The 23747-nt window shown below is 35.1% G+C and overlaps 1 protein-coding gene across 1 annotated transcript in view; it reads right to left on the reverse strand.

Moving 5' to 3' along the window:
• The window catches only part of KLHL1 (kelch like family member 1), a 540073-nt gene that overhangs the window by 266957 nt on the left and 249369 nt on the right, over nt 1-23747 (reverse strand). The window contains exon 4 of the mRNA XM_061435054.1: nt 15571-15767. Within this exon, the coding sequence (XP_061291038.1) occupies nt 15571-15767 (197 nt within the window). The remainder of the gene's footprint in view (nt 1-15570; nt 15768-23747) is intronic.

The raw sequence follows: 23747 nt of genomic DNA on the forward strand, positions 1-23747 counted from the left end.
GTCATAACAAACACCCTCTTCCAACAACACAAGAGAAGACTCTACATATGGACATCACCAGATGGTCAACACCAAAATCAGATTGATTATATTCTTTGCAGCCAAAGATGGAGAGGCTCTATACAGTCAGCAAAAACAAGACCAGGAGCTGACTGTAACTCAGACTATGAACTCCTTATTGCCAAATTCAGACCTAAATTGAAGAAAGTAGGGAAAACCACTAGACCATTCAGGTATGACCTAAATCAAATTCCTTATGATTGTACAGTGGAAGTGAGAAATAGATTTAAGGACCTAGATCTCATAGATAGAGTGCCTGATGAACTATGGAATGAGGTTTGTGACATTGTACAGGAGACAGGGATCAAGACCATTCCCATAGAAAAGAAATGCAAAAAAAGCAAAATGGCTCTCTGGGGAGGCCTTACAAATAGCTGTGAAAAGAAGAGAAGCGAAAAGCAAAGGAGAAAAGGGAAGATATAAACATCTGAATGCAGAGTTCCAAAGAATAGCAAGAAGAGATAAGAAAGCCTTCTTCAGTGATCAATGCAAAGAAATAAAGGAAAACAACAGAATGGGAAAGACTAGGGAACTCTTCAAGAAAATCAGAGATACCAAAGGAACATTTCATGCAAAGATGAGCTCGATAAAGGACCGAAATGGTAGGGACCTAACAGAAGCAGAAGATATTAAGAAGCGATGGCAAGAATAAACAGAAAAACTGTACAAAAAAGATCTTCACGACCCAGATAATCATGATGGTGTGATCACTGACCTAGAGCCAGACATCCTGGAATGTGAAGTCAAGTGGGCCTCAGAAAGCATCACTACAAACAAAGCTAGTGGAGGTGATGGAATTCCAGTTGAGCTATTTCAAATCCTGAAAGATGATGCTGTGAAAGTGCTGCACTCAATATGCCATCAAATTTGGAAAGCTCAGCAGTGTCCACAGGACTGGAAAAGGTCAGTTTTCATTCCAATTCCAAAGAAAGGCAATGCCAAAGAATGTTCAAACTACCACACAATTGCACTCATCTCACACGCTAGTAAAGTAATGCTCAAAATTCTCTAAGCCAGGCTTCAGCAATATGTGAACCATGAACTTCCTGATGTTCAAGCTGGTTTTAGGAAAGGCAGAGGAACCAGAGATCAAATTGCCAACATCCGCTGGATCACGGAAAAAGCAAGAGAGTTCCAGAAAAACATCTATTTCTGCTTTATTGACTATGCCAAAGCCTTTGACTGTGTGGATCACAATAAACTGTGGAAAATTCTGAAGCGATGGGAATACCAGACCACCTGATCTGCCTCTAGAGAAATCTGTATGCAGGTCAGGAAGCAACAGTTAGAACTGGACATGAACCAACAGACTGGTTCCACTTAGGAAAAGGAGTACATCAAGGCTGTATATTGTCACCCTGCTTATTTAACTTATATGCAGAGTACATCATGAGAAACGCTGGACTGGAAGAAACCCAAGCTGGAATCAAGATTGCCAGGAGAAATATCAATAACCTCAGATATGCAGATGACACCACCCTTATGGCAGAAAGTGAAGGAGAACTCAAAAGCCTCTTGATGACAGTGAAAGTGGAGAGTGAAAAAGTTGGCTTAAAGCTCAACATTCAGAAAACGAAGATCATGGCATCCGGTCCCACCATTTCATGGGAAATAGATGGGGAAACAGTGGAAACAGTGTAAGACTTTATTTTTCTGGGTTCCAAAATCACTGCAGATGGTGACTGCAGCCATGAAATTAAAAGACGTTTACTCCTTGGAAGGAAAGTTATGAGCAACCTAGATAGCATATTCAAAAGCAGAGACATTACTTTGCCAACAAAGGTTCGTCTAGTCAAGGCTATGGTTTTTCCTGTGGTCATGTATGGATGTGAGAGTTGGACTGTGAAGAAGGCTGAGCGCCGAAGAATTGATGCTTTTGAACTGTGGTGTTGGAGAAGACTCTTGAGAGTCCCTTGGACTGCAAGGAGATCCAACCAGTCCATTCTAAAGGAAATCAGTCCTGGGTGTTCATTGGAAGGATTGATGCTGAGGCTGAAATGCCGATGCTTTGGCCACCTCATGCAAAGAGTTGACTCATTCGAAAAAACCCTGATGCTGGGAGGAATTGGGGAATATACTATTAGTAGTTTGTAAATTTTGGTCTTGTTTTGCTTAAGTTGTGGTTATTACCAAATTTTATTTGTACTAAGCTGGGATAGATCACTCATATTTATGCCATCTTGAAAATAAGGCGGCAATAATTCTCAGAGCATTTTATGATTTTAAAAAAAGAAAAAGAAGAATGTCAATTTACTGTGATATATTTCAAGTGAATTCATCAGACTGTCCATTTTTTAGTCTAAATGCTCTAATAAAATAATATTCTTTCCTACACCAAGTGATGCTTAAATGTACTGACAACCAAACCATCACAAATCATTAAAGGCTTTGAAACAGTCTATTAAATGTATACCAAATGGTTGGATACCTACAAACCAAGCTTTAGAGTCTTGAACAATATTTGAGACTTTCAAATTTTTAATATTTAATGACAACTTTTCCCTATAATCTTTCTGAATAATTAAGAAAATATAATTTTCCACATTATTATTTCAAAGAAAAATAAGTTCATTACTACATCCTCAAATGATATCTTTTAGCACATATGACAAGGCAAACCTAAGTAATGAAGATGATATCCTAATTATTTTTTATGCTTCTTTTAGTTTTTGTCAGATATGTAAATTTCTTAAATATAAAAATAATATGATAATGGTGATATGTGTTATATATGTGGTAAGTGTCAATATTTGAAGCCATATAAACTTCATGTAAACCAAATATTACAGTTTACTACTTAAAATACAACCTTTCTTCTCATTAATATTTGAAATGTTATTAAAGATATTTATTTGTATATATAAATGTATTCATATATCTTAATCACTAACTATATATAATAAACCTAATTTTAGCTTCATCAATTTTCTTCTAGTTCAACTACAATACATTTCTTTTGAAAAGTATGTACTTTTTAAAAATTTCCTTTAATCCTGTCTTTTTGTATCTTAGTTATCTTCATTTATTCTTTTCCATATGCCAGAAGTAAAAATAGAAACAATGCTTCATACATTAATAATCAGGTCTTTTTCCTTTCAAATAGAACTGGAGAAGAAATGAATTCCATCAATATCCATATATTTACAATCTCTTCTTTTTCCTCTAACTGTAGAACTAATTAAAATGCAAATTGTATTTAACAAATGTTTAAAGTAGTATATCTGGCTTTAGTAATCTGAGTCTTTAAATAAATCTACTTAGATTTGGTATAGAAGAAATAGTCCAATTTGTTTTAAAATGTTTAAACTTCATAATTTTCAAGAAAGCTTTTTACTAATTATAAATTATATAACTCTTTAACAAAACTAAAATAGATTTTTTTTTGTTATTCAAGTAAAGACTGTCATATTAAAAAAAATACAATAGGACACTTATTGGAATAAAACTCAACATCTAAACTATTTCTTTAATTTACTTAGGTCGGGATTTGAATCTCCTTTATTAAATCTTTGCTAATTTCAGCTTTCTGTCATCTAGAAACTTTTAATTATGTATTAGTTTATATAATTAGCTATCATATGTGACAATTGCATACATTTGCCCTACTATTTTTACCCCACTCCAGTACTCTTGCCTGAAAATCCCATGGACAGAGAATCCTGGGGGGCTGCAGTCCATGGGGTCGCTAGGAGTCAGACATGACTGAGCGACTTCACTTTCACTTTTCACCTTCATGCATTGGAGAAGGAAATGGCAACCCACTCCAGTGTTCTTGCCTGGAGAATCCCAGGGATGGGGGAGCCTGGTGAGCTGCCATCTCTGCGGTTGCACAGAATTGGACACGACTGAAGCAACTTAGCAGTAGCAGCAGCAGCAGTGCTACTATTTTTAGTAGTACATATTCTTTCTATTAAATCACAAAGTTTTATATGTATTTATGGATAGCAATAGGATCTTCAGTGAAAATTAAATTTAAATAAACATTTTTTATCATAAATAATCAAAAATATTGAATATAGACCTTGAATATGAAATAGGTCCACTGAAAACTCAATTTAAAAATATACATACACAGTAGGTGGAACAAAAACTGTTACTTATTAAAACGTTTAGAAATTGTTGATTAAAGAAACAGCTAATGAACTTTGAGATCATGATACATTCTATAAGCATTTACTATTTATTTATTTATACATATTTTTAATAAAGAGATATGAAAAGTAAATTTAGGCACCATATAAATATTTTTAATTATTGCTGAGTAAATTGCTGTTGCTTAATACTGAGTCATGTCTTTGCAACACCCATGGACCAGTCTCCTCTCTCCACAGGATTTCCCAGGCAGCAATACTGGAGTGGGTAACCATTTTCTTCTCCAGGGGATCTTTTCCTCAAGGGGATCTAACACACATCTCCTGCTTGGCAGGCAGTTTCTTTACCACTGAGTCACCTGGAAAGCTCAGAGATAATATGTATCACTTCAAATTATTAATATTAATATTTAATTTAAGTTGGTAAGTTTTAATAGTATTTCAAATTATTAATATGTGAAAGAACTCATTTATTATTTCTTTCAAACATAATTTATTGTATGTCTACAGTGAGTAAGATGCTATCCTAAGAATTAAGAGTATAGCAGTGAACAAGTCAGATGTAGTTTGTGCCTCATGGAATATTAAGTCCACCTCTGTACAAAAAATTTAACATATTTAGAGTAACTTGGGGTCTGGGAGGAATATCCAATACTCTATTGGAAGCTATCTTTTGTTGAATTGTGCCTAGTTGTACATTTCTGAAAGTACTATTTTAAGGTAATGATCAGCCCCAGCTCTATGCTGCCTTGTGTACAAAAGGCAGACTGGGCTTCCCCTTAGGCAAGGATTGATTTAGCATGTTTCCTGTGAACTATAATCGATCCCTCTTCTTTTTATTACTATTTTTAAAAGTACTATTAAAAATCTTTAAGCACAAGTGTAGTCCTTAACAGAAGTGACATTGAAAGAAAAATCTAAATGGAACCATAAAAAGAAATTAGTTCCCTGATGAGTAATTTATTACCTCATCAGAAAATATAAATATTCTAAAACATTAGTTCTTAAGGTGCAAATTTTTGTAATAAAGTGAAACTTTCATATGCATAGAAAATCAGTTTCTCGTAGACATTTAAAAATTCAGAACAAGAGCAAGTTATTGATTTCATTGTTTTTTTTGTGTTATACATTACATTTTTTAAAATTTTATTTTATTTTTAAACTTTACATAATTGTATTAGTTTTGCCAAATATCCTGATTTGCAAAATGAAACACACTATAGCCAACAAGTTTCTGGCTTTTCCTTCTTCTGACATCACCTAGGAAGCCCTTTTAGAACTATTCTAACAAAGTAGAAATATTATTTATCATAGAATGAAATTTTATAGATTAAATAATTCAAATAATTAAATATTACTTACTAATCTGAAAAATATACAAGCAACACGTGCAGCTCAATTCCAGAAAAATAAACAACCCAGTCAAAAAATGGGCCAAAGAACTAAATAGACATATCTCCAAAGAAGACATACAGATGGCTAACAAACACATGAAAAGATGCTCAACATCACTCATGATCAGAGAAATGCAAATTAAAATCACAATGAGGTACCATTTCATGCCAATCAGAATGGCTGTGATCCAAAAGTCTACAAGCAATAAATGCTGGAGAGGGTGTGGAGAAAAGGGAACCCTCTTACAGTGTTGGTGGGAATGCAAAGTAGTACAGCCACTCTGGAGAACAGTGTGGAGATTCCTTAAAAACTAGAAATAGAACTGCCTTATGACCCAGCAATCCCACTGCTGGGCATACACACCAAGGAAACCAGAATTGAAAGGGACATATGTACCCCAATGTTCATCGCAGCACTGTTTATAATAGCCAGGACATGGAAGCAACCTAGATGTCCATCAGCAGATGAATGGATAAGAAAGCAGTGGTACATATACACAATGGAGTATTACTCAGCCATTAAAAAGAATACATTTGAATCAGTTCTAATGAGGTGGATAAAACTGGAGCCTATTATACAGAGTGAAGTAAGCCAGAAAGAAAAACACCAATACAGTATACTAACTCATATATATGGAATTTAGAAAGATGGTAACGATAACCCTGTATACGAGATAGCAAAAGAAACACAGGTATAGGACAGTCTTTGGACTCTGTGGGAGAGGGAGAGGGTGGGATGATTTGGGAGAATGGCATTTAAACATATATAATATCGTATATGAAATGAATCGCCAGTCCAGTTTTGATGCATGATACTGGATGCTTTGGGCTGGTGCACTGAGACGACCTTGAGGGATGGTATGGGGAGGGAGGAGGGAGGGGGGTTCAAGATGGGGAACATGTGTATACCTGTGGTGGGTTCATGTTGATGTATGGCAAAACCAATACAATATTGTAAAGTAATTAACCTCCAATTAAAATAAATAAATTTATATTAAAAATATTAGTTACAAGTGACTCTGAAAATACTTTAGATTTGGGTTTATAGGAAATTTTTTGACATTAGTGCTCCTTCTTGGAATTTCTTTCATTGTATTGTTCCACAGAATCAACTCATGATGTAGCAACTCAACAAAGATTTAAATCTGGTAGTTAACCCTATGGACCATAGGCCACCAAGCTTCTCTGTCCATAGGATTCTCTAGGCAAGAATACTGGAGTGAGTTGCCATGCCTACCTCCAGGGGATCTTCCCAATCTAGTAATCAAACCTGCATCTCCCATGTCTCCTTCTTTGCAGGAGGATTCTTTTACCACTATAGCCACCTGGGAAACCCCAAATAACCTAATACATTTTAATAATTTTAATAGTAGATTTTGCTTGTGTGTGTGTGTGTGTGTGCAGTTGTGTGCCAAATCATTGTATTTTAGAAATAGCCCAGTAAAAGAAATGAAAATAAAATCAGAGTTATGTAAATGAAAGAATTCCTACAATGAATGGAGTGTTTTTCAAATAGGTGAATATTATCATCTTCACCATTATCAACAGCAAAGCAGAAGGATGCATTTCTTAAAATAGAATATCTTCAGTTTGAATATGAAAACTTAAAATAGAAACATACTCAAAAGGCATCTGAATAGAAGAAATGGACTTTGTGTAAAATGAATCCTTAAAAAGCTTACAATTTTCCTTGGATCCTCTTTGAGTATGCTTAATTAGTCTTTGAAACAGTCATAAATGCACATTTTATTGTGGTTATTGTCTAGAATCCTAACAATTAACAATTTTATATAGTCAAGCTGCAATTGCATAAGTGAATATTTATTTATTATAATATTACTATTTATTATACATTTCTGTCAATTTATATGGTGTAATCTGAATATCCTGTTTGTGTACAACACTAAGCAATTTAAGGACAATTTTTTAAAATTCTTCCACTAAAATCAACTTCCAGTTGCAGGCAATAGACTAGAATTTTATCAATGACTGTGACTAATAACACAAAGTAAAACTGCCTGTGAAGGGTTGTCAGTCTAATATAGGGACAAAGCTAGTAAAGGAAAGCATAAACAAACACCAGATGAGAGGAGGTTCCTTTCTACAGAGGCCTCTGCATGCTTCTCACTGCTTGTGAGGATTAAACATAGGTAGTGGTTGTCCTTCAAGCAACTTATTACACTCACTCAACACCTTTACTTCAATTTACAAAGAAATTCTGAAAATCAAATTTGGCTAAGTTACAGGTTGACATTTATATACGGATTTAAACTCATTATTCACAACATGTTTGTAAATGAGATACTCAAAGGGACTAACACAAAGCAATGAATGAAAAACAAAACAAAACAAAAAAAATGTTCACAGCAAATTTTAGTACTAATACATCACATAGGAGTCCTGAGGAGAATACGGATGAAGTGAACTGTATTTTGGCAATGTAGGAAAACAAAGACATTTAAATTCCATTTGTTCTCTCAAAGCAAATTCTAGTTTATGGTTTATTTGTCTGACTTTTGGTAAATATTAAAAAAAATATGCTGCTGACTGGAAATCATGAGAAATGTCAGGTATTTCAAAACCATAAACAGAAACCACATCAATAAAGTTTATTTTCTCTGACATTACTTTTACAGCTCTGAAAGACAAGTGAACTATGTACAGGAGCTTTCAGCTTCTGGCCTTTGAAAGGGCTGCTGCTCTTATGCTGAGTTTGGAAGGCTTCATGCTCCATCTATGAAACACCTGCTTTTTGAAGCTACTGACTGATCATAGCAGCCTCCAATTAGTCTTACTGAAACTGCTTCTGCTTCTAGAGTAAACATTGTGGAATCTCTCAAAGCTGGTAGCACTGGGTAGAAAGTAAGGGTGAAGTGAACAGGGAAATGATAAAACTGAGGAGCAAAATCTTCACGGAATTCTTTGATCTCATCCATGCTACAGGTTTATAGTGTCCATTTGTCTCAAGTAATCCATGCCTTGAAATATTCTGGATATCAGGAATCCAACTTGATATTCTGGTAATATGTAAATTTATTAGCACATTAAATAGAGCTTTAAGTTTGCAGTAAGACACTGTCATATTTAAATCTCCATTCTAGCATGTTCTACTATTCTTGAGTATGTTATTTAGCCTCACTAAACGTTCAGTTCAGTTCAGTTGCTCAGTCGTGCCCTACTCTTTGCGACCCCATGAACCACAGCATGCCAGGCCTCCCTGTCCATCACCAACCCCCGGAGTTTACTCAAACTCATGTCCATTGAGTTGGTGATGCCATCCAACCATCTTATCCTCTGTCATCCTCTTCTCCTCCTGCCCTCAATCTTTCCCAGCATCAGGGTCTTTTCCAATGAGTCAGCTCTTCACATCAGGTGGCTAAAGTATTGAAGTTTCAGCTTTAACATCAGTCCTTCCAATGAACACCCAGGACTGATCTCCTTTAGGATGGACTATTTGGATCTCCTTGCAGTCCAAGGGACTCTCAAGAGTCTTCTCCAACACCACAGTTCAAAACCATCAATTCTTCGGCACTCAGCTTTCTTTATAGTCCAACTCTCATATCCATACATGACCACTGGCAAAACCATAGCCTTGACTAGATGGACCTTTGTTGGCAAAGTAATGTCTCTGCTTTTTAATATGCTGTCTAGGTTGTTCATAAATTTCCTTCCAAGGAGTAAGCATCTTTTAATTTTATTTTAGAATGGATATAACACATACTTTGCAGGAGTTGTGAAAAGATTAAAATTTAAAAGTTTGTTTAACATGTAGACAATGCTTAATATATTGTTGTTGTTCAATTGCTTAGTCATGTCTCTTTGTGATACCATGGACTGCAGCACACCTGGCTTCCCTCTGGCCTTCACCGTCTGCTGGAGCATGCTCGAACTCATGTCCATTGAGGTGGTGATGCCATCCAACCAATTTATCCTCTGTCATCCCATTCTCTTCCTTCCTTCAATCTTTCCCAGCATCGGGGTCTTTTCTGAGTCAGCTCTTCACATCAGGTGGCCAAAATATTGGAGCTTCAGCTTCATAATCAGTCCTTCCAATGAATATTCAGAATTGATTTCCTTTAGGATTGACTCAATCTCCTTGCAGTCAAAGGGACTCTCAAGAGTCTTCTGCAGCACCATAGTTCAAAAGCATCAATTCTTCGGCACTCAGCCTTCTTTATGGTCCAATGCTCACATCTATACATGACTACTGGAAAAATCATAACTTTGACTCTACATACCTTTTGTGACAAAGTAACATCTCTGCTTTTTAATATGCGACCAAGCAAGTAAAGAGAAACAGAAAAAAACAAAAAGTCTGGTATATACTATGTATTTAACTTGTGCACCACGAGCACCAGTAGAGATAAGCTTGCCATCAAGCAAAATGTCAGGAGCTGCCTGAGTTTCTCTTTTTCTTTCTCACTCACCCAGTATGTGTAAATATACATATTTTTATATATAATATACTCTTATGAAGTATTAACCTTAGTCTTGGTCTTTCTTCTTGCCTTCTCCTCAGGCCAATCTGAAGATTAGTCTTAAAATTAAATCTTGGCTCTTACTTGCTCAGAAATGTTCAATGTTATACCCTTATTTTAATATAACATCAGAAATCTTTAACAAAGTCTCCTTAACCCTGAAAAATTTTGCACTGCCAAAGCTTTTCCTGTTTTGGTCTCTTATATCATCCTACAATTTCATTGGAAAAGACCCTGATGTTGGGAAATATTGAAGGCAAAAGGAGAAGGGGTAGCAAAGGATGAGATAGTTAGCATCACTGACTCAGTGGATATGAATTTGAGCAAACCCCAGAAGATAGTGAAGGACAGGGGAGCCTGGAGCATTACAGTCCATGGGGTTGCAAAGAGTTGGATACAACCTACCAACTGAATAACAAGGGCAACATATGTCTATTTTGGTCACCATTGTATCTTTCTACAGCTCCTGGTATGAAGTAGTCAACAGTAACTTCCCCTTTCAACAATGAATGCTATGAACAGACATCTATCTAGGTTTCCAAGCTATAGGAAGTTAAACAGATGCTATCTAGGAGATACCACATTATGGCGGAAGTGAACAACAACAACCCTTAACAAAAAATTAATGATATGAAACTAGAATAAAAGTACTCTAAATGACAGAAAACAGTTTAAGGAAAGAGAGAGTTTTGAAAGTAATGTCACTTTTAATAGGATATTCAGAGAAGAGATTTTTGTCTAAGTGACATTTGAGCAGAAAGCTGAATAAAGCAGAGAAAGGATATAAATATTTGGTAGAAGAGCATTTCCAGCAGAAGTAAGAAAGAACAACGCAAAGTTCATCTGATGATAGTATGTTTGCTGTAGTCAAAAAATAGCAAGAGGAACAGTGTGGCTAGAATTGTGTGAACAAGAAAATAACAATAGGAAATATCATTAGAAGTTAGAGGAAAACATGGATAGTCTTGCTGAATAACTGAATTTGGGAGTTCTGAGAACAGTAATTCTAAATATCCATGGGAACTATAGGAATTAGTCAATATATTACACATGCTCTCAATCATTACACATGCAGGTACATACAAATCTCAATGGAGATTTGTTGGGAAAAACAAATCTCAGTGGGAAGACCTGTTCTCTACCACAAAGAAGTTGCAATGTAGTTGTGAAGTCAGTCATAAAGACACAAGGGATAATTAACTGCACAAGAAAATGTATAGTGACACCATTTAGTGTTAACAAAAGGAATACTAAGGATTTAAATAAGACAGAGAATGCCATGAAAAATTTTAAAATATTTCTTAGGCATGGGTAAACTTAAACTGAGAAGTGAGGGTGGTTATTTAGAATTATATACCAGGGATTCCAGATAAAAGAGCTATCATGAATAAAGAACAAGTGAAAGGAATTCATGGACATATTGAGAAGTAGTGAAATTAATTCAATTTATTTTTTAGGAAAAATGCCTAGGCAGTTGTTGAGAAGTTAGGTGGGGAGAATTACTTCTATCAAAATGTGGAGCTTAAATTTGCTATTTTGGGGTATGTGTTTAAGACACTGTTGGATTAGAAAAACAAACCATGTTTTCTATGTAAAATAGGTCTTGGATAGGGAATTGGGGACCTAAATAGCTGTGGAAATGAAGGTCAGGGAACTTTCTGCTAATGATCTCTACCTCTGTTCAATATGAACTGTTCTGACCAGTACTCCACAAAGGCACTGAACTCAAGAACCTCCAGAAATCTCCAATTAACCATCTCAGTCTACAGCAGTGAAGTTAATTGCTTTCAAGTGCTCAGTTAGAAGTTACTTCAAGTTTCCATTCATCGACGTATTTGCCTGCATCTACCTGTGCAGAAATAATGGATTCTCCTTCATTTCCACTTTCTATACCTTGCATGAATGCTTTTAATTGTCAAAGTCTAAACCAGAACCATATGGAGAGAGGATTTCTTAAAAATAAAGATCCAGGAGTCTCCTCTAAAGGCAGAGCTGACCTTAGTAGGAAGTGATGTTGATGATTAGTAGAAATAGACAAGCAGCAGAGAAAGAAAACTCAGAAGACTGAAGGAGACTCCAGATCCTTCATCTATCATCACACAAAACACTTCAACTCCAATATTATTCTTTCCTATGATATTTAAATTGAAAAGAAGGTTATACTACTAAAATTAACAACAGGATTAGAAAACACAAATGGTGCTGTTTCAAACAAAAACTCATTCTGTCAAATACACAAAGATATCTATTTCCATGCCCTGATATTATTCAGCTATAAGAACCAAATCTTTTCAACTTTTCTTCATATTTCATGATTATAAAATATTTGCTATTCTTATAATTCTCATCTTCTGTTTGTTGTTCTCTAATGTTTTTAAAATTAGATGTCCAGAATTAACAACAGGTTTCATTTGGAACTCCAATAGAGTAAGAGGAACTATTTCCTTCAATTTTCTTGTTGGTATCTGTATATTCATGCACCCAAAATGTTAATTAATGTTTCAGAATTTATTTCACACTTCTGTCTAATATTGAGCTCGCATTCAAAATTTTTCAATATTTCACACATGAACCACTGCCAAGCAGGGTCACTTTCCCTGAATAGATTTTGGAATCACACAAAATCAATAGCTGAATTCAAATAAGTGAAATTTCCAAAGGGAACAGCAAAACATATAAAAAGCAAAGGCATACAGACAGCAAGTTAAGATCTGAATGTTGGAAGATCAAGTTCATATCTAAAATATTTTGGCAAGAAAATTGAAAATTAAAACAAGAATGCCATGTGTAAAATAAGCAAAGAAGGCATATTTAGAGCCAATAAATATATTAATTCAGTACCAGACTTTACTCAGTAGAAACCCTGAGATGTTTTGCTACTGAATGAGTTAAGGAGAAGAATAAGAAAAAGCTAAATAAGTTTGTTCTTGAAGCACAAATTAAATAGATTAAATGAGGAGATATGCAAGATTAAACATGAATCAGAGGCTAATATATGGTAAAAAATTATAATATCAGATACACTCATTTTAAAGCATTAGAACTGAGACAAAATAATACTCTAGGAAGACAACTGGTCAGAAAATGTTTTCCAGTAAAAGAGTAACCCATGAGCATCTGGAGAACACTGGAGCTTCATGCTTCCAACAGAATTTGAAATCATTTTAATTTTGACAAGCATAACACAACACACGATCAATCCATAGTCTCAAAAATAAGTTAAGATAGAGCTGTTTAGAATGTTGAGTGTCTTAGCAAGGACATTCCTATATTTCTGTTTTACATGTATAGTTTACTATAAAGAATATTTTTAATGTGTTTAAAAACTATATTGATACTATTGTGTGATAAATTTCAGATCAGTTCAAGCAGCTGCAAGGAAAACGTTTTGATTATTAAATTAATAATTTCAAACCAGACCAGAAGGGACCATTATCCCACTGGATATGCAGGCATATTGTTCTTTGGCTTAGCTAAGCCAGGAACTCTGAAGTGTAATGAAATGTGCATAATTAAATGACAGCAGTTGGGTTTTGATATTTTGGTTGATGAAGTATTTATTTACATTAATTTTATATGGTTCATATAATTTGAATAGTAATACTGTGCCCTGTCATGAAAGATTTCAGAAAAAGAATTTGACAATAGAAGTACAAAGCAGGCATCTCCTTCCTTTATTTCTACATTTTATTTAATTTACTAATCTGCTTAAAGGATTAAAGAAGAAAATTAAAATGATATTGAGATTCTGTCTAAGAATAACAATAAGGAGACTTAAATGGCTGATTGTCATTAGTAATTTGAAAAGGTGCTAAATCTCAAAAAAAGAGTTTCTAAATAAATAGCAACTATAAAGCTTAATGAGATTTATTTCATATAAATTATTCCTTTGAGTTGCAAAGAGAAAGCTATATGCTTTAGAGTTGGTTGTTCCAGTAATAAACATCAATTCATTAATAATATTAATAATAAAAATAGCAAGAATGGTTAACATTTTATATAGTGCTTGCTATATTCTAGGCACTCTATTAAGCATTTTTATTTTTTATTTTTTTTACTTTACAATATTGTATTGGTTTTGCAATGATTGCTTCTAGGATATAAAATGATCAGTATGAAAATATTCTAACTGATTATTCAATTCTAGAATGAAGATAACATTTAAAGAACACACTACAAAGTCCACCCATTTAAAGTGTTCACTTTAAATGGTTTTTAATCCTTCTGTTAAAATATCTACATATATGTCTATACATACAGTAAGAAATCAAAGAGAAAAATATAAAATTGGCTTGTATTAAAGGACTATTTACTGACTGATAATCAATTTACACCTTTTATGAAAAATGGTACAGAAAGACAAATTTACAAAAAAAAAAAAAAACCCACAAACATCATCTGATTTATGTACCTAAATATTTTCCCTTTTAGTATAAAATTCCCAGGAATTCTGAAATCCAATATTCACTATCCCAATAAATACTTTAAAATGTACTATCACTATCTTTTTTTTCTCCATAAATCATACAGACAAATGCAAACCTAACATATCATGCTATGATAAAAAGTGTGCTAGATAGCTCAGGATTCCATAACAAAATACTGCAGAGTAGGTGGCTTAGGTAACAGGAATTTATTTCTTATTATTTTGAAGGATGAAAAGTCTATTATTAAAATATAGTATTACTGGGTTCTCTAAGGACTCTCTTCTGAGCTGTCAGATGGCTAACTTCTCACCGTGTCCTCACATGAAAGAGAGAAAGAGGAAGCAAATTCTACAGTGTCTCTTCTCATAAGGGCATCCTGAGGGGCCTGCTATGATGACCTCACCTCCAAAGCCTCCATCTCCAAACACCATCACCTTTGGGGTAGGATTTCAACACTGAATTTTGGTTAATATACCTCAGTCCATGGGCTTTTGAGGTGGTGCTAGTGGTAAAGAACCTGCCTGCCAGTGCAGGAGACTAAAGAGACACAGGTTCAGTTCCTACGTCAGGAAGATCTCCTGGAGGAGGGTATGGCAACACACTCCAGTATTACCTGGAGAATCCCCATGGATAGAGAAGCCTGATGGCATTGCAAAGACTTGGATGTGACTGAAGCAACATAGCATGCACAAACCTGGGTCCGTGGTAGAGAGGTTGTTTGAAAAATGCAAAAGAAAAAAATTTGTGACATAAACTGCTAGCTCTTAACTAGAAAGAAAAGAAGGGGAAAGGCAGCTGTGGAAGGAGATGTAAAAGATAGATATCCTGGGAGAAATTAAGACAAAAATTATTTTAAGAACCATTTAAAATCCCAAGCAGTCAATATCTATATCTATATCGTCTATAAAATGTAAATGGAGCCATAATAAAGACCATTGTGTGATGTCTTTTTCTACTTTGAGGTTCTTAAATACTATACAGTACATTGTGTCTAGTGATAAAAATGTACCAGTGATTCAAAACTAATTTTGAGTCTTAATTTTGAATGCAATAGCTGTAATTATTTTAACCTGTGACAATACAGCTATGCTGCTATTATTAAAAAATTGCATTTCCTTACCATCGTGTAGCTATGGGCCACCTTCATTAATTCAATGCATCCTTGAGCATCTGCAAATGCTCGGATTCCTAAACAGTTTGATGGATGCAAGAGCTTCATGAGGAAATGGCAGCACACTTCCACTACTTGAGGAAGCTGAAGAAGGCAAGCTGCTGCAAGAAGGTTTTCAATGGTTTCTTCCTTTAATTCCAAGCAACCTAAACGTTAAAAGAATTATGAAACTGTTTAAAGCATGAAATAATATGTACCAGTCTATTATTCAAAACATTAGGCCAACCTTCTAGAAATTATTGAACCTAAATTGATAATCCAAATAAATATAACTCATGAAAGGTCAGTAATTGCTTTCAGCATCTTGCATTTCTTAATTTGTATGATATTCAAAATCATCCAAACATGAACACAGCTTCCTCAGAAATACATGTATCTTATTAAACAGGAATTATGGTTGTTTCTTCGGTTGTGAATTCAGTAATTAAAAAAAAGAAAAGATAGAAAAATATTTTACAACACATGTCTTTCCAGGTGGCTCTAGTGGTAAAGAACCACCCTGCCAATGCAGGAGACACAAGAGAGGAGGGTTCAATCCCGGAGTCAGGAAGATACCTTGGAGGAGGAAATGGCAACCCACTCTAACATTCTTGCCTGGAGAATCCCATGGACAGAGAGGCCTGGTGAGTTATAATCCACAGAGTGACAAACTGTTGGACACAACTGAGGCAACTTAGCATGCATGCACACACACACTTTTATAAGCTTAGGAGAGCAAAGGTGCACTAAGTTTCTGACAATATATACACTGTTTATATGAATATGGAATATTTATGTGCCTTTAATTAACATCTGTATATATATATATTTATAACCACACATATTGTATGTTGCTAATATTGTATTTAACTCACTGTGTCTAGAATTTCCTATAATATTTATTTCTTTATGGTCAGTGTTGTGTGTTAGTCACTCAGTCATGTCCAACTCTTTGTGACCACATAAACTGTAGCCTGCCAGGCTCCTCTATCCATGGGATTCTCCAGGCAAGAATACTGAAGTGGGTAGCCATTCCCTTCTCCAGGGGATCTTCCCAACCCAGGGAACAAACCTGGGTCTTCTGCATTGTAGGCAGATTCTTTGCCATCTGAGCCACCAGGGAAGGAATTTTCCTTTCTTTCTGGTCAGTTAACCTCAAATCTGAGCTCTTCAATGTTTTTTTTTTTTTTTTTTCTAACAACTGATATAACTTGTTAAATAATGGAGCTAATTCTGGACTGTTTATAAATCTCATCTGTGTAAATCAGATCAGATCAGATCAGATCAGTCACTCAGTCCTGTCCTACTCTTTACGACCCCATGAATCGCAGCACGCCAGGCCTCCCTGTTCATCATCAACTCCCAGAGTTCACTCGGACTCATGTCCCTTGAGGCAGTGATGCCATCCAGCCATCTCATCCTCTGTCGTCCCCTTCTCCTCTTGCCCCCAATCCCTCCCAGCATCAGAGTCTTTTCCAATGAGTCAACTCTTCACATGAGATGGCCAAAGTACTGGAGTTTTGCTTTAGCATCATTCCTTCCAAAGAACACCCAGGGCTGATCTCCTTCAGAATGGAGTGGTTGGATCTCCCTGCAGTCCAAGGGACTCTCAAGAGTCTTCTCCAACACCACAGTTCAAAAGCATCAATTCTTCAGCACTCAGCTTTCTTTATAGTCCAACTCTCACATCCATACATGACCACAGGTAGATGAACCTTTGTTGGCAAAGTAATGTCTCTGCTTTTGAATATGCTATCTAGGTTGGTCATAACTTTCCTTCCAAGGAGCAAGCGTCTTTTAATTTCATGGCTGCAGTCACCATCTGCAGTGATTTTGGAGCCCAGAAAAATAAAGTCTGACACTGTTTCCACTCTTTCCCCATCTATTTCCCATGAAGTGATGGGACCGGATGCCATGATCTTCGTTTTCTGAATGTTGAGCTTTAAGCCAACTTTTTCACTCTCCACTTTCACCTTCATCAAGAGGCTTTTTAGTTCCTCTTCACTTTCTGCCTTAAGGGTGGTGTCATCTGCATATCTGAGGTTATTGATATTTCTCCCAGCAATCTTGATTCCAGATTGTGTTTCTTCCAGTCCAGCATTTCTCATGATATACTGTGCATATAAGTTAAATAAGCAGGGTGACAATATACAGCCTTGACATACTCCTTTTCCTATTTGGAACCAGTCTGTTGTTCCATGTCCAGTTCTAACTGTTGCTTCCTGACCTGCATACAAATTTCTCAAGAGGCAGATCAGGTGGTCTGGTATTTCCATCTCTTTCAGAATTTTCCACAGTTTATTTGATCTACACAGTCAAAGGGTTTGGCATAGTCAATAAAGCAGAAATAGATGCTTTTCTGGAACTCTCTTGCTTTTTCCATGATCCAGCGGATGTTGGCAATTTGATCTCTGGTTCCTCTGCCTTTTCTAAAACCAGCTTGAACATCAGGAAGTTCACAGTTCACATATTGCTGAAGCCTGGCTTGGAGAATCTTGAGCATTACTTTACTAGCGTGTGAGATGGGTGCAATTGTGCGGTAATTTGAGCATTCTTTGGCATTGCCTTTCTTTGGAATTGGAATGAAAACTGACTTTTTCCAGTCCTGTGGCCACTGCTGAGTTTTCCAAATTTGCTGGCATATTGAGTGCAGCACTTTCATAGCATCATCTTTCAGGATTTGAAATAGCTCAGCTGGAACTCTATCACCTCCACTAGCTTTGTTCATAGTCATGCTTTCTAAGGCCCACTTGACTTCACATTCCAGGATGTCTGGCTCTAGGTCAGTGATCACACCATCATGATTATCTGCATCATGAAGATCTTTTTTGTACAGTTCTTCTGTGTATTCTTGCCACCTCTTCTTAATATCTCCTGCTTCTGTTAGGTCCATACCATTTCTGTCCTTTATCAAGCCCATCCTTGCATGAAATGTTCCTTTGGTATCTCTGATTTTCTTGAAGAGATCGCCAGGCTCAACTATGTAGGTTTTCTTTCATGTAACAATTCAGCACATATTTAGTGGTTTAGTTCCATTCAGATTTTCCATTGCTATTGGGAGAAGTTTTCTGGGTCATGCAGTCTCAGAAATGATTTATATCACCTTAGCTTTTGTGATACACATGACTACCCTTCACTAGAAATATCTGCACTCATTTTTCATGAACATGGGGTCAAATCACATACTAACATCATGACACATGTCAGTGTATGTGTGTTGCTACCACACCAACATTTATGATGTGACTGTGCCTCACCCCTACTCTTTCTTTTCTACCAGCTAAGTGTGCTTTGTGCTCAGTCACTCAGTTGTGTCCAACTCTTTGTGACTCCATGAACTGAAGGCAGCCAGGCTCCTCTGTCCATGGAATTTTCCAGACTAGAATGCTAAAGTGGGGTGCCATTTCCTTCTTCAAGGGATCTTCCCAACCTAGGAATCACACCCACATGTCTTGTATCTCCTGCCTCGGCAGGTAGATTCCTTATCTCTGTGCCACCTGGGAAGCCCACAAGCTAACTAAGGCCTACATGAAAACCCTGGTGGATGGAAGCTACATGGGAAGCAAGAAGCCTGAGCTCTGAATCCACACCCAGAACTATTAGCTTCAAACAACAATATGCAATATATAAACTAATAATACTCCAAAAATAAATTAAAACTTATACTTGAGTTGAAAGCTGTCTCAAGTGTCTAAATTGAACCTCAAGTGTAAAACCATAGGGAAAATAATTGATTAATATTTATTATGTTGTTGTTATCTAATTAATTTTTTTAATTTAAATTTATTTATTTTAATTGGAGGCTAATTAGAGGGATGGTATGGGGAGGGATGTGGGAGGAGGTTTCAGGATTGGGAACACGTGTATACCCGTGGCGGATTCATGTTAATGTATGGCAAAACCAATACAATATTGTAAAGTAATTAGACTCTAATTAAAATTTAGAAAGATATGCTTGCCAGCTGGAATACATTTTTTAACTTTGTGATGATACTGTCATTTTTTTTTCTTAGATGTATCTTTATTTCATCATTAATATTCATTTTTATTACATTCTAAGAGAAGTTGTTTACTGTAAAAAATTCAACTTTTAAGGACAGGCTACTTATTAAGAAACCTCTTCATAAACAGAATGCCTTTATTTTTTGCCCACATCAGAAATTTATTCTGAATTTTTAAAAATTTCAATACTTTACAATAATAGTACAATAAGCACTTAAGTACCTTTTCCTTAACTTCACTAGGAAAAACACAATCACAAAGTGTTAACATTTTGCTATATTTATGTATATGTTTGTGTGTTTATGCTATAGTTGATGAAATATTTTAATAATACTTCTAATCAACATGTATTTCACTTCTGAATACTTCAGTGTGTCTCTCTTTAAAAACAACAGCATTCTTTTAGATAGCCACTCACAAATTTAATTTTTTACACTCAAGAACAATAGTATTTGCCCTAATGTAAATTTCCCCAAATGTTCAAATAAGATGCTTTACTGATTTTATTTTTAAATTCAGCATCTAATCAAGGGCTTCCCAGTTGGTGCAGTGATAAAGAATCATCCTGCTAATGCAGGAAAGCAGGAGATGCAGGATCAATTCCTGGGTTGGGAAGATTGCCTGGAGTAGAAAATGTCAACCAGCTCCTATATTCTTGCCTGGAAAATCCCATGGACAGAGGAACCTATGGGCTACATTCCAGGGGGTTGCAAAGTCAGACATGGCTAAGCGCATGTGCGTGCATTCTCGTGCACACACACATACATACACACACACACACACACACACACACAATGAAGTCTCATACATTATTTACTTTCTACATCTCTTTGGTCTTCTTTAATCTGGAACAGTTTGCCAGCCATTTTGTCATTCATGACATTTGTATTAGGGGAGTTCAGACCAGATGTTTTGCAGAATTCCTTGATGTGAATTAGTCATATTTTCCCCCCATGATTAGATTTAGCCAATACCTTTTGGTAGGGAGACAGTACAAGTGCTGTTTTTCATTCCATGCATACAGAGTGAGTGATAATGGCAGTATATCCCACTCTTGCTGGCGTTAAATTTGGTATCTTGTTTAAAATAGTGTCTGCCAGATACCTTTATTTTAAAGAAACTTAAATTTCTACAGAAATATTTCCCTTTATAATTAATAAGTCATATGTTGTTGAGGGATAATTTCAGTTTAAAACATGACATTTCACTCATAACTTAACATGTTTAATAGATGAAGAGAATTATGTTTCATTTTTGAGTTTCATTGAAAGGATGAAAGCAAAGAAATCTAAAACCTGCTTCCCAGTATAGCAAGGGATTTGATGAAGAAAAGAGAAAGGTAAATTCTATTTACCTTTGGATATAAATTCAAAGGAAATTAAAATAATTTTATTGCATATTAGTTGCTAATTAAATTAGTTACCTAAATTTTAGCTTGGTATAAAAGAGGGACATTATCAATAATAAAAGTTATAAACAAATTTTCAACATTTAATAAATGCACAAGGACCCTCTTCAGATATTATCAACTACTAGAACATCGAATATCATGATCAACTTGACAGAGGACACATTTGTCAATAGCAATATTGAGGTGTTTATATTTCACATTATCAGTAACATTGTCATTCAATAATAATGTCAAACAACCAGTCTAAATGACTTTAAGACTAATTATATTAGTGTAATTATACATATATTTATTAAAGCTTATGGAATATTCAATTCAGTTCAGTCGCTTAGTCATGTCTGATTCTTTGTGACCCCATGAATGGTAGCATGCCAGGCCTCCTTATCCAAATATACTATGGAATATTAGTAAACATCAAAATAAAATATTCTAAAATTATAGAAACCTATACTTTATGTAGATTTTATGTTTTATGAAATATTTACCCATACACTTATACCCGGAGAAGACAATGGCAGTACTCTTGCCTGGAATATCCCATGGATGGAGGGGCCTGGTGGGCTGCAGTCCATGGGGTCGCAAAGAGTCAGATACAACTGAGCGACTTCACTTTCACTTTTCACTTTCGCGCATTGGAGAAGGAAATGGCAACCCACTCCCAGTGTTCTTGCCTGGAGAATCCTAGGGACAGGGGAGCCTGGTGGGCTGCTGTCTATGGGGTCGCACAGAGTCGGACACGACTGATGCAACTTAGCAGTAGCAGCAGCAGCACACTTATATCAATAAAAATATAAGATATAGGGAAGATAAAATGTGTACAATAAGATCTGTTATTATTTACTATTGATTATAAGCACAACAATTATATATACATAAATATGTATGTGTTTAAAATTTTGTCATGATTTTATATCTTTGGAGGAACTGTATCTAAAATTTTTCAATGATTATCAAAAAGATGCTTGTTTTTTTAACACTAATCATGTGAAAATCAGTTTAAAAAGGATATATTCAGATGATATGATCTTTATAGATTCTATTTTTACTGTGACTTCAGAACATTAGAAGAGTGACTTTAATTTTAATTGATTATTGGTCTCAGTAGCATATGTGCAGAAAGAATTAACAAATTAACACAGCAAGTCTGAACTGCTCTCCTTGAAAAGGCATGCTCGCAAGATTTGCCCTTGATTGGTATCTGAAAACTTAGATTTCAAGAGGGTTCCCACTATTCAGTAGTATATATGGCTCACTGTGCCTAAACTGTTCGTGTAAACATTATGGCTTATGCTTAACAACTGTTTTCTTTCTGGGAGTCTTGAATTTTGGCATATACTAAGCAAAAGCTGCCTCAGTAAAAACTCTCCCTTGCTGATAACAACTCACAGACTTTGTCACAATTCATTGCAGAGGAAATTAAGTGTACCCTGTACTATTCCATTTGAAATGCCGACCTTGGAAGTTTGCTCCTGATTGCCCCAAGACTATTGCCCTAAGACTATACACTGTACACTATTTCCCTATCCTCTTTATGCTCTGAGTCTTTTTGATATAAACAAATCAGAACCATTGGTTTGTATGCTGAGTCCTGTGAGTCATCCTCTCATGAATCATCAAACCTGGAGTGTTAGTCTTGAGGATATCCCAATACAGCTTTCTAATTAGAATAGTTGAGGTGATGGGTGAAGTTTGAGATATACTGTGTCCACAGGCTGGAAGATACAATACTATCAGGATTGCAACTGACCCCAAATTAATCTATAGGTTTATTATGATTATATTCAAAACCCAAGCAGACATTTTGTAGAAATTGCAAAACTGATTCTAAAGTTCATATATAAATACAACCAAGAATGTTTTTTGAAAAAGAACAAATGTAGAAATGACACTATAGATCTTAAGACATTTTATACAGCTGTAGTAATTAAGATTTATGGCTATTGGTCTAAATATAGACAAATAGATCAATAGAAAAAAATGGATTCTAAAAATACAACCAATAATATATAAAGTTTTGCAAAGGAACAAAAACCATTCAATTGAAAAAGCACAGTCTTTGAATAATCAGTATAAGCAGATATCCAGGTACTAAAACTTATATTTTAGTCTACACAATACACAAAATTTACTCAAAATGGACCATCATCCTATATTTAAAACTTAAAGTTATAAATCTTCTCTAAGAAATCTCTATAACTTTAAGTTAATTATTTCTAATATAAAATGTCAAAAGGCATAATCTACAGGAAAAAAATGTTAAAAATCACTACAGTGACAGTAGTCAAGGAACAAAAGATGAACCATGAACTAGGAAAAAAATGTTTGCAAAATCATATATCTGATAAAGTACTTGTGTCTAGAATACATAAAGGACTCTCAAACTCAATAATAATAAAAATCTTATTATATAAAGCTTATACAAAAATGCTTATAAAAAATGGGTAAGTGATCTAAGCAGACAGTCCACAAAAGAAGATACATGACTCTAAAATGCTCAACATAATTAGTATTTAAGAGGATGTAAGGTGAAAAGCACAGTGAAATACCACTACACATGCATTAGGACTGCTGATGGGAATATGAAATGGTATAACCATTTTGGAAAATAGTTTTATACAATTTTGCTTTTTAAATGACTTAGTCATCCCACTCTTAACTATTTACCCAGGAGAAATAAAATAATATGTTTATATAAATCATTTTGCACGAATGCTTATAGTAGATCTATCTTGTA

Source organism: Bos javanicus, chromosome 12, assembly GCF_032452875.1.
Source record: "Bos javanicus breed banteng chromosome 12, ARS-OSU_banteng_1.0, whole genome shotgun sequence".
Taxonomy (NCBI): domain Eukaryota; kingdom Metazoa; phylum Chordata; class Mammalia; order Artiodactyla; family Bovidae; genus Bos; species Bos javanicus.